General features: G+C 40.6%; 1 protein-coding gene across 3 annotated transcripts; it reads left to right on the top strand.

The window, feature by feature from the left end:
• The first annotated feature begins 8,230 nt into the window (after positions 1-8,230).
• On the top strand, positions 8,231-13,990 carry LOC104947889 (progesterone receptor-like). 3 transcript variants are annotated; one of them, XM_010774001.1, is made up of 9 exons: positions 8,232-8,707; positions 8,825-9,210; positions 10,151-10,287; positions 10,531-10,647; positions 10,988-11,104; positions 11,189-11,392; positions 12,320-12,464; positions 13,456-13,586; positions 13,739-13,990. In XM_010774001.1, the coding sequence occupies exons 1-9, from the start codon at positions 8,369-8,371 to the stop codon at positions 13,960-13,962; spliced, it is 1,800 nt and encodes a 599-aa protein (XP_010772303.1). In that variant the 5' UTR covers positions 8,232-8,368; the 3' UTR covers positions 13,963-13,990. The 3 variants fall into 3 exon arrangements, with proteins under 3 accessions (XP_010772302.1, XP_010772303.1, XP_010772301.1); XM_010774000.1 differs by having other exon boundaries at positions 8,231-9,210; positions 11,192-11,392; XM_010773999.1 differs by having other exon boundaries at positions 8,232-9,210.
• The last annotated feature ends 1,468 nt before the right edge of the window (positions 13,991-15,458 follow it).

Genomic DNA, 15,458 nt, shown 5'->3' with positions numbered 1-15,458 from the left:
AAAGAACATTATATTCCGATTTGATCATGTCCCCTTTATTGTATTACGGAGAGCAATGTGAGCGTCCATTCCCATTGGATAACGCAGGATTTTACACCCGGAAGTAAGTATTCTCTTTACTGTCAATTGATAAAAACGTTTCGTAAATGATAAAATCATACTTTGTTCAGCTTTGCTTGCTTTACTCTTTGAAAGTCATCACATGAATGCATTGTAATAAATGGTTCGACTGCATTAAATATTACACATCTCTTGTAGTTCTTTATTTATCTACAGAGATCGGGCCTCAGAATAGACCGGAAACTATTCTTAGACCGTTCTGTTTTAATTTCACAATAAAGTTAGTAGTAATATTTTGTTTTGATATTATTTGTTTTTTATTAACTACTAGACCGCTGGGTCAACAATAACAACATATATCTGTCGTAAACTAAACCGGAAACAGCAGTATATTTTATTTTGTTAACACTGTAAACTTGACAGCTTTTTAACCCGCACCTCCTACTGGTTAAAGCACGTTATTACACGTTTAGAGTAATTGCAATGCAGGTAGATTGTGTTGCTTTTTAATGGCTGTTTAAAATGACTTTTTCTTAATGTCTTTCATTTTTGTAAAGCACTTTTGAATGTGTCATATTTGATGAAAACATTTAAATATTAAGAGTGCATACAAAATAGGAGGAAAGTAGAAGGTCAACTTTTATTCTCCATATATATCAACAGTTTAGGTGAAAATATGGATGAAGCAACTTTACATTTTATGCGGATGATACCGTGATGTACTGTGCAGGTCCCTCCATTAAGAGGGCTGTTGTTAAATTACAGGCTGTTTTTAACATTATTCAGGGCTCAGCTCTTTGAGCTTAAGCTTCTTTTAAATGTTGATAACACCAAGGTAATGCTCTTTTCAAAAGCTAAAAAGACACCAGAGCCTGCTTTGGATATTGTAACTGCGCAAGGAATAATGCTTGAAGTGGTTGCCTGTTACAAATACCTTGGTATCTGGCTTGATGATTGTCTCACTTTTAAACTTCAGGTCAATAACCTGCTTAAAAAGCTGAGGGTTAGACGAGGTTTCTTTTTCAGAATCAAGTCCTTTTTCTCATTTGAAGCCAGGAAAAGGCTAGTCACTGTGACCTTTTTACCTGTGTTAGACTATGGTGATCTGGTCTATATGAATGCCCCTGCCCATATTGCCTGAACAAGTTAGATGCCGCCTATCACAAATTGTCACAAATTGTGAAGCACTTACACATCACTGTACACTGCATACCAAGGCAGGTTTGCCATCACTTACTGTACGGAGGCTCAGTCATTGGTACACTATGTTGGGTAAACTCCCGTATTACATCTGTTCACTGATAAAACAGAGAGTTGCAAGCAGCTACTGTCTGAGATCGCATGATCTAGTATTGTTAGATGTGCCAAGAGCAAGGACTGTCTTAGGTAAGACAGCTTTTATGTGCGCAGCGCCACTTACTTGGAACAGTCTACAGCTAAAATTGAAACTGAGCAATTGTATTCCTCTGAATGTTTTTAAAGCAAGTCTAAATGAAATGCTCATTGAAACTATGGGTATTTGTAAATGTTGATAAGTATGTAAATGTAGCTTGTGAATATGTTGTATGATATCCTCTATTGTTTTATGTTTCATGTGGAACCTAATTGCTGCAGGTCTCCCTTGAAAAAGAGATCTATGATCTCAAGGGTAAATCTGGTTAAATAAAGGTTAAAAAAATAAATTAAAAAAAGATTCAAAAGAACAGTTCAGCGCCCCACGACCTTATTGCAAACAGTTACAACCATGACTTTACATCAGTTAGGGTTGAAAAACATGTATTCAGCTAAAACATATACATCGCTGCAGTTATTATCCAGCGGAAAGTCCTTACCTACTGGTTAAATCAAAGTGGTTACTTTTTTTTGGCTGGGCAGTGTAGTTTTACACACCGTCTTATTTCGACTTTCTCAGGACTTAAAACTGTTTTTTGTGGGCAGAGCCCCACAAAGAAAGTATATACACACATACAAGGTCATCATCTTAACAGTTGTTTATAATCGTCCGTGAGCAGAGCATCAAGTTGGCATGCCTATAACAGCTGAATGCGGCGATTACCATTTTGTTGTTTTGATTCAATGCTGAGTACAGCCAAACTTGACAGTCTCTTCTCTGTCATTGTAGACCGCAAATACCTCATTCCTTCCGTCTACTTGGGTCCGAATGCTTCTCGTTTTGCGCCGTCCTGTTAAAATAAAATCGCCGCCAATCATATTTCCACGCTCGCACCGGGGCTGGGGGAGGGGTTACATGGCTCGCGTCTTGTGCTGCATTCACTTGCACTCAGACATTAGAGATTTTCTCTCATAAATGTCAGATGAGCCACAACTTTTCTTTCAAAACAAAGCTGCTAACTGGGGTGGNACACATTGGATTAACCTATGGATTAACCTTCAGCCGCGTTTTTTCTCATTTTAATGCCATTGAACACGACTTTTGATCAGAATAACAGCTAAAGTGATTATATCTCCGTGTTTTGCTACCTAAAGCTACGTCGTGTGTTGTCTGCATTTGCTTCCCCTGTCACGAGTTCTGATCGCTCAGTGATGATCCTTATATTTCTATAATCTGTGGACTCTCAGGATGTTATCTAAGCTTGTTTGTGCAGATCCAATAAGTATATAGATCGGTATAGCTAGAATTCTGTGCTAATGGCGTTAAGATTTTTTCGCACAGGGCTAATTCAGAGGCTCAGCGTTAGCCTTGTGTTTTTTTTTGCAAAAAAAAAAAAACATCGGTTAGCTGAGTCACGGATATGAAGCATTCATAGTTTATTAAATCTTAAGAAGCCCTCAGACACTCTTACTTGCAGATGTTGTGGTTTCGGACCCGCCGAAGGGTCCGCGGGGTCTAAGAGGGTGCTTTAAGTTAAAGGCAAAAAGGCACGATGTCAGATGTCACCGAACACTATCCAGTTGGCTTTATTTCCCAATACAGAGCTTAATTTATTTCAGTGTTGTAGTCAGGGACGGATTTGGGGGCCTGAGGCAAATGCCATCTTACTCTTCACCCTTTTTCTAACTGTAAATGTTGGTATTGGCAGTGGTAGAAGAAGAACGCTAAACTTTTGTTTCTGAAACAAAATGTACGTTTCTCAATGTCTTTTCAAGGTGGAGCTTTCGATGAATAATAATGCATTCTTTTTTTATTGTTATATCTTGTGTGTAAATCTGATTCTGCTTCGTAAGCCATAACGTTTCCATAGTCTCCATAGACATAGTAGGATAAATATAGTAATAACATGTTTTACTTTAAAGCAAAAGAAGGCTTACACAGTGAGAAGTGTGTTTAGTTGCATTTTGTAAGAATAATAGATCTATAGCTTCTTAGGGCCTGAGTCAGTTGTCTACCTTAATGGAAATTCTGCCCCTGGTTGTACTACAAATCACATTTCCTAGAATACATGCCCACGTGAATATCACATTTTGAAACAAATATAGTGCACTTTAACATCTAAACACATCACTTCACTGCAAGTGGTCTGTTTTGACAGGCGATGGTGGTAGAAGCTGATTTGGAGCGAACCAAAGAGGAGCTGAAGACTAAACTCATGGGTGTCCAAATCCAGGATTCTGTCCACCCTCCCATGCACGAGCACGACGAGACGGACGAGAGCAGCGCAGAGGCGAGTGCTGAGCTGACCTCTCCGGGCACGGTTCGAGATCGCAGCGAAGAGGAGCGAGTAACAGAGGCCCAGAAGAATGAGAGGCTGCAGAAAAACCTCAAGGTAAGGTTAAGCAAATTCTAATCAAATGTCCTATTTCATGGATTTGCTATTCTCTTACTTCCCTTCAGGGCAGAGGTCATGTTCAGATACAGATTAGCCGTCCCTTGGCTGTCTTAAAGCTTCTAAACCTGCGTTCTATTGCATTGTGTTACTGTCAGCTGGACTGCAATATCTCAATGACAATAGGATGGATTGCCATGAAATTGTGTATAGGCATTCATGGTCCCAAGAGGATGACCCCCACTGACTTTGGTGATGTTATGACTTCTCTTCTAACGCCAGCAGCACATTAAAAGTTTACATTTATTGTGAAAGAAAAATCTACAATGTTAATAAGCACACATTTTGTGTACTGACGTTCATAGTCCCTAAAATTAATGGCATACCACTTTTCTGATCCCCTGACCAAAAAGAAAATATTCTCTTTTGTCATCATGAGGTTGACAATTTGACAAAAATATCTGAAATATTTGACGGATTGCTTTTAATTCTCGGACTTTTCATAGCCGGTCTAAACTACTGTAGTTCTCATCTTCCTAATGTGTGAAATCCTGATTACAAAATGTCAGCATTCTAACAGACCAACTGAAGATTTGTGTGCCTGATAAATATAAACTGCCAAACATCAGTATGATATCATTATCCATGTGAGCGTGTCAGTATGCTGACACTGTGGCATTGAGCCCTGATGTGCCTAAATGCAGCCTCACATATCTGCTGGTTTGAGACTTTAGTCTTGTCTCCAGATAATCTCTGGCTCTCAGTCACTGATTTCCATTGATCAAAATATTTAAACATATTTTTAAGTAAGTTCTTTATTATTAACTTAGGTATATAAGGCTTAATATGATGTATGGAGCAACATGTTCCTCAGCTTATCAGTCTAGCTGCCTCTTTCTTGACCCACCGCCTACAATTTTGTGGTTTGAAATTCATTTTGTTTAGGAGATTTTTAAAGTGTTTTGGTACATTTGCTGTGTTGCCTGTTGACCCTGTACTATAGAGGTTTTGACGCTGCTGTAAAATGGCAGCTTAATTGCCTCCAAAAATTAGGTTTCAACCAAACGAAGTGCACTCTGCATAATAAAATACTGGTGCAGGTAAATTATTATTCCATTGGACTCATTCAAACGTCACCCAGACAGAGGCCTATAACAAATGAAATAAAATTGGTCTGTATCTTGCAGCCAAAACAAGATATGATGTTGCATAAAGGACTCAACACAAAACTGGACTTAATAACTGTGGACAAAAGGGTGTTTCCAGGCGGGGATTGAGGCGGGCACAGGGTTGAGGGAGAGGGGCAAGGCTCCTGAATAGTCTCCGAAAGAGTTTCAGGAAACAGGATCTCATTCGCTCTGTTTTTGTGTTTTCCTTCAGTGCCTGAGCATCGAGCTGGCTGGAGCTGTTGACGAGAGCAAAAAGACCCCAAATGACCTGATTCATGCTGAGAATGTGAAGGCAGGTCGCGACAAATACAAGACCCTACGTCAGATACGTCAGGGCAACACCAAACAACGCATTGATGAATTTGAGTGCATGTGAGAGGGCCCGATTGAAGACAAGATAAGGATAGATTAAGAAATTGGACACATTGACAGATTTCAGAAGTAGGTCCAATATATTGCTTAGATAGAATATTAACCTGACATGACAGATCAAAAATAACAGCAAATTATACTGTCCTTGATTTCAATGCTGTTTCATCTAGAAATAAGTCAGAAGTGACAACTGTTGAAAATTCATTATTAATGACATGGGAATAAAAAACACATCCGTGGTCCATTTCAGTGTTGCAAAACAAACATTATCTATGCTGTCATTTACGAAAAGCTCTGCTGTTGTCCTTGTCAATTGTACTACACACGTTTTGAAATGCCAACTAATGAAAACTTTAATAAAATTGATTATTAAAAAACAAATGTTAAATTATGTATTCTTCATCACGTAAGTAAAATGCACAGAAACAATTTCGGTGTGTTGTTTGTGCAATACGGAATTACTCTATCAATTACTTTGCTGTGCCAAATGAGACGATCTTTTCAAAAGCTTGAGAGAATGTGACATGCATCCCAAATCTGGATTTTTTTTGCTAGCAACTAAGCAAACAACCACATGCTGTAGCCTAACTAAGAAAAGCTCTACTATAGAGCTTAACAGTGATGTACTGTTATTGGAAATCCCATTACATTCTGAATGAAAGATTTTCATTATGAGCAATGTTGTAACCATCCAATGGTGATTCATGTTTTAACCTCAATCAGGGCTGCCAACATTTGAGTTCAGCTTGGAGTGAGATTTTTTTTGGTGAACCGAAAAAAGAAAAGTTCATGTGTACAGTGTTACAAATGTATTGAACATGTACAAACTAGGGTTTCCCATTAATGTACCGGGCGCTAGAGTGGAACACGCACATACACAGTGTACCCGCGACTCTTACAATGAAGGCTCGATAATCAGCTCACATCATATAAAATGGCATATAGGTGCAAGCAAAGGTAAACTGCTATTTTATAAGTGTGGGGGGGGGGGGTCCCTCACCCTCACCCTCACCTCCTCTAGGGGGGTCCGGGAAGATTTTTTTATTTTTTATATTGAAGTTAAATGCATCAACCTGGTGCACTTTGAGAGCAAAATGAATTTAAGGACACATCTCTCAACACCCATATGAAACAGAACTGTAAACAGATTTTCTTTTTCTTTATGGGTAGGCTATTTTACAAATCACTCACCTTTTAAACTGTATTCTTGTTTTACTGTCATATGGTATTTCATAACTGTTTTTCATGTATTCTCATAAATGGTGAGCAAACCGTTTGAGACCCACTGAGATAACTAGACTAAAGTTAACTATCTAAACAGAGTCCCTTACCTCACTGAGCTGTAGTTATCTCTCAGTCTGAAAGGACAGAGCTCTCCCTCTCTTTGTTTTAGAAACAGCTTTTAATATCCGTTAAGCTAACCAGATGCTAACAACAACAATGCAAATAGTGAGTTTTGTAGAAATATACTGTATAATAGTAAAGATTATTGAAGATGATGCCATAGTTATTGAAGATTTTACATTATAAATATTCCCCAAAATGATTCAAAAGCATATTCTTCCAAACTCCTTTCTGTAGTATGACACACAGGAGACCATTGATGTGTGTGGTGAGTTTGCTAGTAATAAGCTGTATAATAGTGATTGAATATTATTGTATTCTCTTTTTTCGGAGTTGCACTTTGCAGACGGTCCCTGAGCACTCGTTTCTTCTCCGGCTGCAGATAGAGACCAATGTAATGTGTCCAGCTCGGAGGACGGCGCGTATTGGCTTTTTTTTTTGATCAAAATGTGATTGTAGTTCGTTGTCAACCTTACCACGGTACTTAGGAGACGTCATTTGTGTCTGAATAATGTCTTTTCATGAGTTATTGATCCGTGAAATCAGAATCTCCCAATATCGTTCCAACTTTACTGAACTAAGCCAGAAGACCGTCTCATTTCCTAGACTGCTCGGTTTGCTGTTCCTTCACTTTATTTTTATATTTATGTACATTTATTGTGGACGAAAACTTAGCGTGAGACAAGGCAAGTGTGGCGTGAGTGCGTGAGATATGGGTTAATTGCGTGACTCTCACGCTCAATGCGTGAGTGTTGGCAGCCCTGCCTCAATGTCAAGTTTTTTTACTCCTGATATGTTCCTGAATTCTGACCCTATTCTGACCTTAGTACCAACATGATTTCACATCTCTATGGAGCGAGATCTAATGAATGTGACAACCAACCCTTTACTTCCCTTCTCAAAATAACCTAATTTAATCAGTCTATCTAATGTAAATAAACATAGAATAAAATATGATTATGTGAAAATAATCTTGCAGTAGGCTATGTTGCGCTTTGAAAGGCTTATTTCATCCATCTCTTGTTCCTGACAATGACATTCTCATCCATCACATGCAGACTATTAGACCCTTCATTGACCAACGGTATACAATTATATTTATTTTGATGTCTTTCAGAAAAGTCAATGATTGTGCAGGACACGTTGTATTATATCGACCAACATTCACCGTGTAAATAAGGCAAACGAATACAAACAAGCTCACCTTTCATTCCCACAACATAGCCTACTGAGAAAGAGAATATTATAATTTAGAAAATCCAATTCTGAACAAACATGGAAGCTTTAGGTGAGAATGTTTCTAAAGAAGCCTGTCATGATGTGGCGATAATTTAATCCTTGCCTCACTTAGGTCACTTAGGTTTAGGTCTCACTCACGAGACCTAAACATGCCAGAATTCTAAGACAAGTTACAAAGTTTTAATCGTTACTTATGGAGCGAGTTTCTACTCAGCCCCCGAGGAAATAAAACGGAGCTTTGTAAAAAAAAGAAAAAAGGCGATAGGAAACAAGTGTCCAGCCCTGCTTTCATTCGTGGAACAGCTCGGCGGGACGTCCCTTCATACGTCGACAGACCGCTGCTGTGTATTATTTCCTCCTCCGCCGACACATACGACTCTCGCAGGGTAGGCGTTTTCTCGCCTGAAGTGAGTTGTTTTATTTTGTTTCCCAGTGTAACCAGCACACTGCTCACACAGTATGGCCTTTCGCTCGAGCTTAGAAGAAATATCAAACTCTTTAATAAACGAGCGCGCGGACACTGCGGACAGCTGTGCTTCTTGCCCAACTACCGCTGAGCTAAGTAAGGCAGTATCGGTGTCACTGGGTCTAGACTCAGTGTCCTCTCCGCTTAGCAACATGAACCAGTGCTCCGGCAGCAGCAGCAGCATATTCGCAGACTTCCACCACACCATGGAGAGTAGTTCCCGGGGAGTTCAGGAGTTACAAACGGCTCCTAATGTCAACTCAGACAGTCTTCTATTACGTGACACTGCCCTTAAAGACGACTTTGGAGAAGTGTGCCACGGCATTCAGCAGGTGAGCTGCATGGATCTGCTCACATCGGGGGACATAGACAGCGCGCAGAACGGGGCGCGTGACCCTGTGTTATCTAGGTATGTCTGCAGGGAGTCTAACCTGTTCATGAACCCGCAGGAAGAGCTGCCCGCGCCCTCTCAGGTGGAAGAGATGTTGCCTTTGACTCCATACTCTGCGTACTCCGCAAATCCGAACCTATACAGGGACACTCCGGGAGCGTGGTGCGCCCGAAGCAACCGATTCGAGCCGGAGAGGGGCGGTTTAAGCGGACGTAATTTGTTGTGCAAATACTGTAACTGTGGGCCAGCATCTCTCGGATCCATGCAGGAATGCCACTGTCTCTGGTACAACAAGGAGGACAAAGGTGGCGTGCGAGCAGCGATGGCACACGGCTATGGCCAAATGGAAAGTTACCAAAGTGCAATTCCTCAAGGACGCGGCACTCTTTCCACTATCAAGACTGAACCATCTGTTTGGCTGGATTGCTCTGATCGCACTTTTAGGTAAGTACGTTTCAATGATTTGCTTTGACTTGGTTTTTGTTGGCATAATATCGAGAGTGCAATTATACTGAGGGCTTCATTCTGTCCACCCAAGTTCATCTTTTTTTTGTCAGAAATAAAAGGACAAATGCACCGTGAACATTGTGTAGTGACCATGCTTTAATCTGCCCAGTTGTTGCATGTTGCTTTGTTGGATAAGGGTTATGAACTTGATCCTTTATTACATCCATTGTCTAAAGCTGCAATCTCCTCCTGTTCTTCTTGATATTTATATAGAGAGCTGCAGAGGATTTTTGGACATGGCTGCACAAATAAATAAAATCCACCTAACATTGCATTATCCTCTGCTATGCCTTATGCTGGTGCCCAGTTGTGCTGCAGAGACAGCTGTGTAATCAGCATTACATTATTTGGGCTCTAACAGCCACATGTGCTCATCTGGCCTTGGCCAAGTTGTGTTTTAGTGTGTAGACTGAATCAAAGTTTACCTTATCCCTAACTTGGACTGTCCTGTGACTAACTACATAAAATACCACTTAATATACCACTGTCACTATAAACAAGAGATAAGCACCTGTTGCTGCATCTTGCTTTGAATAGAAGAGAATGTCCTGATTTTACTGCCCGTAAAAAAAATATGTAACTTTGCTGGTTAATCACAGATGTGCCTCACTTGTTATATAATCAATCATGGAATAGGGAAATGTTTTATAACTGGATTGGATTTAGGGAATTAGTGCCCCGGATGTCATAACAGGGAGCCATCTCTGAGACAAAACCTAGTGACCTAAATCAACTGCTAACACGCCTAGTTTAACTGTCTGCCTTTGTTCATGCTATTTGCAACTGTTCATGATGAAACCATTTCAAAAATGCAGAATCTGTGCCCACTGGTGAATCCTTTCTCTTTCATATGTTTGTTTATGTTTTATGTGTCCAGGCATGAGGATTTGTTCCCAGGTGTGTATCTGTCGGACAGGAGAGTGTGTCAGGTTTGCAGCGACGATGCCTCAGGTTGTCACTACGGAGCCGTCACCTGCGGCAGCTGCAAAGTATTCTTCAAGAGAGCCGCTGCAGGTGGGTGCGACACCAATTTAAACACACACAAGTGCACACAAAGACACAAACAATCACTTGAGCGCTGATTTAATTTCTTACGCCCCCTCGTTGGTGCATTCAGGCAGGGCACAGTGACCTGACATTATGAGGGCGAGTTATTTCATGTTATCAGTAAACACCCACATATCAGCACTATGAGTGAAAGCCTAATCATTGTTGAAAACGCTCCCTCATCCCCCCGAAACTTTTCTGTACCACCAGGTAAGCAGAACCATCTGTGTGCCAGCCGGAACGACTGCACCATCGACAAGCTGCGGAGGAAAAACTGCGCCTCGTGCCGTTTAAAGAGGTGCTTCATGTCAGGAATGAGCCTCAAAGGTGAGGGACTAAATATAAAATCCCAAAGAGAGACTGAGCATGGAAAGTATGAGGGATTTTCATTTGAAAAGGGGGTCAGGGTGGTTAGATAGCTTACATGCATTGGATCAGAGCTGACTAATCAAATGTCCCTGCTTAAATACATTGTAACAAATTCGTTTCAGAAGAGCTTTTTCCTGGCCTTGCCCCTCTGCAGTGATAAGGAACAGAATCTGGCTTATACTCGTTTCGTTTTTTTCCCCTGATTTGCTTTTATTTATTGTGTAATAAATCAGACAAAACAACGTATAAATGGAGACTTGTTATCTCCTTTCGGCCCTGTTTTCTTCTCCTTGTCTAGGTCGTAGGCTTAAGGGAGCCGGACAGCCGAGGAGCGGAGAGGAGGAGCTTCCTCCGGCTCCCTGGGGAAACAGAGATGCCATCTTGGAGCCTGGAAGTGCAGCTGTAGCGGCTCAAAGTGAGGATAAGTGTCTCATAAACTCCACTTAACATAGTTTTACTTGTAATGTTACTTTAATACTCTTCTTCTGTATGTCTTCAGTAGCTTGCCTGGCTTCAGGGATTCCCCCAAGCGTCCGCTCCTGCCGCTCCCTGCTCAGCGTCTTGCAGGCCATCGAGCCGGCTGTGGTCAATGCCGGGCACGATCACGCGCAGCCAGACAGCCCCGTGTCCTTGCTCACCAGCCTCAATGAGCTGGGGGAGAGACAGCTAGTAACTGTGGTGCGCTGGGCCAAGGCAATACCAGGTAAACCACTCTGGGCCAAGGTTGACTTGTACACGAGTCAACACCACATGTAGGTGTTTTTAGTTGGTGTGTCCAGACAGATTGTATTGTGTTAGGCTTAGCAAAACCAGCGAGGTCACACTTTCTGAGCAAGATTACATTAAACATTACATTACATTGCATTTAGCTGACGCTTTTATCCAAAGCGACGTACAATAAGTACATTCGACCAGGAAGATACAACCTTGAAGAAAACAGAATCATATAAGTACATCAGGTTTCATAGAGCCAAACATTTCAAGTGCTACTCAACAGGCTTTAGATAAGCCAGCCCTTTATTAGTATATAAGTGCTTTGTTAGTAATTCTATCGCTCGAAGTGGAGTCGAAAGAGATGAGTTTTCAGTCTGCGCCGGAAGATGTGCAAGCTTTCTGCTGTCCTGATTTCAATGGGGAGCTCATTCCACCATTTTGGAGCCAGGATAGCAAACCCACGAGTTTTTGCTGATGGGAACTTGGGTCCCCCTCGCAGTGCGGGTGTAGCGAGCTGTTTGGCCGATGCAGAGCTGAGTGCACGTGCTGGGGTGTACAAGATAGGGGGATAACACTGAGAGGTACATTTCCCAGTAATTTACATCGCCAGGAAATGTCTGATATCTGATCTTATATTTGTAACCTTGGGGCAAGGCCACGACATCACCAGATGGCAAGCCTCGCCAGGATTTGATGCATGTTGAACATCAGTTTGATGAGCCAATCCCTTTCAAACCTGTTCATAAATAGACCACTAGAGGGCGATACACTCATATCTATGGGTGGAAAAGGCAAACACTGTATCCACACTGCTGTGATTCTTCTTTTAATTAGTATGAAGTGTTGATATCTATTAAACTGAACAGAGGAGTGTGATTTCATGATGTGCAGTTAATCAAAAATGTGTTTTTTACAGGTTTCCGTGACATGCACGTGGATGATCAGATGTCTGTGATTCAGTTGTCATGGATGGGGGTGATGGTGTTCGCGTTGGGATGGAGGTCCTACACACTCACCAACAGCTCCCTGCTCTACTTTGCTCCAGACCTGGTGTTCAATGAGTAAGTAGTGAAAAAATACTTTAACCAAAGTTCTGATATTGTTTTCAAAGAATGGAAGTTAGAAGAAGTTTGTCATGTCGCAGTTTCTTTAGCAGACAAATAAAGTTTGTGGCGGCCCTTAACCGCTGTAATAATCACTGTGACATTTGGCTTTTTTAGTGGAATACGAAGAGTTTTCACTTGTCACCTTGATGGGAAAGAAAAGCCACTTAGGAATACAAGCTTCAGAGAAAGATTTAGAAGAAATAACACGATGAACGGCGTCTTTTTCTAAGCGAGAGAGTAAACAAGTCTGTTGTGTTCTTACATTTTCCTTTGCGTCTGATTTACGTGGCCGCAGAGGGATCACCTCAGATGAATTATTCTGTTTCATCTCCACGAAACCATCAGTCCCCAGGAACTTCAGCGGTGTCAAAGTTTTTTTATTCTGATTCGCGCCGCAACCTCCTCCAGCCTTTATCAAAAAAATGTTTCCTGACACCTCAACTCCTGCTTTTTGTCCTTTCTCTGTACTTTCAGCAAAATTCACGCAGGGTTTTGAAAGTAAACGTTGCACTTGATAAAACAGAAGTAAATAACCACTCTGCCATTTCTTATCAGAAAATAGCTTTCCGTTTTTCAACGAGCGTGTCGCTGAGAATGGTAAAACCAGCCTCGGGCCCTCGGAGCAGCTTTCCTTTGTGCGACATTAGCAAAACACCTGCATTAGACCTCTGTCACTCTCTAGGGCTGCTTCTGAACTGCATGGAAATGGATACGCCTGCCCTTGTTGCTGACCCTCATTTTTCTCAGGCTCTACGTCGTTCCCTTTTCCATTATCCAACTCACTCATTTTATTCTCACCTCTGCTGATTTTTCCACCTCGGCGTCCATTAATTGTCCTCCTTCTTTTCTTCCTCGCCTGACGCTCTCTTTGCCTCCTTATGTCGCACCCGGTGCTCCTTCTCCTTCCTCTCACTCACATCGTCCATTTTTTGTATTCCCCCTGCAGCCAGCGGATGCAAGTGTCCAGTATGTATGAACACTGTGTGAGGATGAAGGTGCTCTCCCAAAGGTTCTGCATGCTGAAGGTCACCCAGGAGGAGTTCCTCTGCATGAAGGCCCTGGTCCTCTTCAGCATCAGTGAGTCCGCTGGGAAAAAGGAAATAATACGTTGAATGTCATGTCGAGCAAGTGAAATAAGAGTATAATAGAGTTCAGCCATTCTTCTGGGAATTGATGGGATGGATAATGTCCGTGAGATTTATTGTTGTGTTCTGGGTTTGTGGTCACAGTGCCAGTGGAGGGCCTGAAGAACCAGCGTTGTTTTGATGAACTGCGGACCTCCTACATAAAGGAGCTGGACCGCTTGGCGAGCCACCGCGGAGAGACCACCCGCACACAGAGGCTGTTCCAGCTCACTCAGCTGTTGGACTACCTCCAGTCGGTAATACACACTATTCTACACGTATATGACGAGGGAAAAGTCAACAGCCATTGCGAAATCGAACCAAATTAAAAACAGTTCAATCCCAGAATAAGAGTCGGGTTTATCACCGTCATAAACACAGCGTGAGAAAAGTGTTATAAATAAAAGAGAAAATAGAACTATTAAAAAAACGACTATAAAATATAAAGACATGTTAATAAGAATACTACAAGAGAAGTACAACAACAATGAGACACATTACTAAAAAACATTTCATATTTGCTCACTTAAAATATTATGACTGGTCTTTTATAGTTCTATATCTACTCTGTCAAGGTCTGGGGAAATGCATAAAAATCACAAATGTAGTTCTTGTACTTCAGAAGGTCATAACATTTGTTAAGAGCTGATGATCAGGAACTAACCAAGACTGTAAATTATAAACTTACCTGCTTTAAATTTATGGATGGACTTTCAAACTTGCACAATTAATGTATGAAGCAACAAACTGCAACATGCTTCCAGACTGCATCCAAAAGTGGTTCCAACTTAGAGTCAGTCACCAGTAACTAAGGGGAATTTGCAAGTTAAAGAAATTAAAGATTAGACGAAATGCAAAACATTTTCAATAGTAATGAAAAGGAAATTCAAATTTGGGATAAACTTGAATGATTTAAACAATATAAAAATATAAGAAGAGGATAAACAAAGCTGAAATAATAAGTAAATACATTTTCAGCTGGACTTTTGGGGATTATATCTAAATGTAGTTTTTTCATTTTCAGTGTATACTATTAAGGATAGTTGTATGATAGATGACCTTTTAGGTCAGCTTTAGTTTGTCAGTATTTGAAGAGAAATTAAATAGTTTATTTCTTATTTTCATATTGGTGTTTGAGTAGTGTGTCAAGAATCAACAAACTGACCTAAACTACTTAAATATATAAAACCCCAAAATTAGATTAGATTAAATATACTTTTTATTGATCTCAATTTGGGAAATTTGAATTCAAAGTATAGTAAAATAGAAAAAAAGAAGATATACTTCTATAGAGTATATCTATTGAATACACAATGTAAATATACAGAATTGAAGGCGTTGTACATTATGATAGGCCAGCATAACACAAACCCACAACATGTCATATACAAGATACCATTTACAGTTAAGTTAGAAGAGTAATTACAGTTTTTAAATTATATTTCAATATATTCAAATGAAACATCAGTGGGATCTGGTTAAATGCTGTGACTTTAAACTTTCACCTTTATGTAATTCAAGCTAGCGTCAAGGACCACCATGTACCAGATTGAGTGTGGATCAAAGTTCAACTACACTGAACAAAAATATAAATGCAACACTTTTGTTTTTGCTCCCATTTTTCATGAGATGAACTCAAAGATCTAAAACATTTTCTATATACAAAAAATAACCATTTCTCTCAAATATTGTTCACAAATCTGAAAAAATCTGTGATAGTGAGCACTTCTCCTTTGCCGAGATAATCCATCCCACCTCACAGGTGTGGCATATCAAGATGCTGATTAGACAGCATGATTATTGCACAGGTGTGCCTTAGGCTGGC

The sequence above is a fragment of the Notothenia coriiceps genome, unplaced genomic scaffold (assembly GCF_000735185.1).
Source record: "Notothenia coriiceps isolate Sejong01 unplaced genomic scaffold, NC01 NC01_scaffold00013328, whole genome shotgun sequence".
Classification (NCBI taxonomy): domain Eukaryota; kingdom Metazoa; phylum Chordata; class Actinopteri; order Perciformes; family Nototheniidae; genus Notothenia; species Notothenia coriiceps.
The sequence above is the reverse complement of the archived record's forward strand: the minus strand, read 5'-3'. Positions and strand labels throughout refer to the sequence as shown.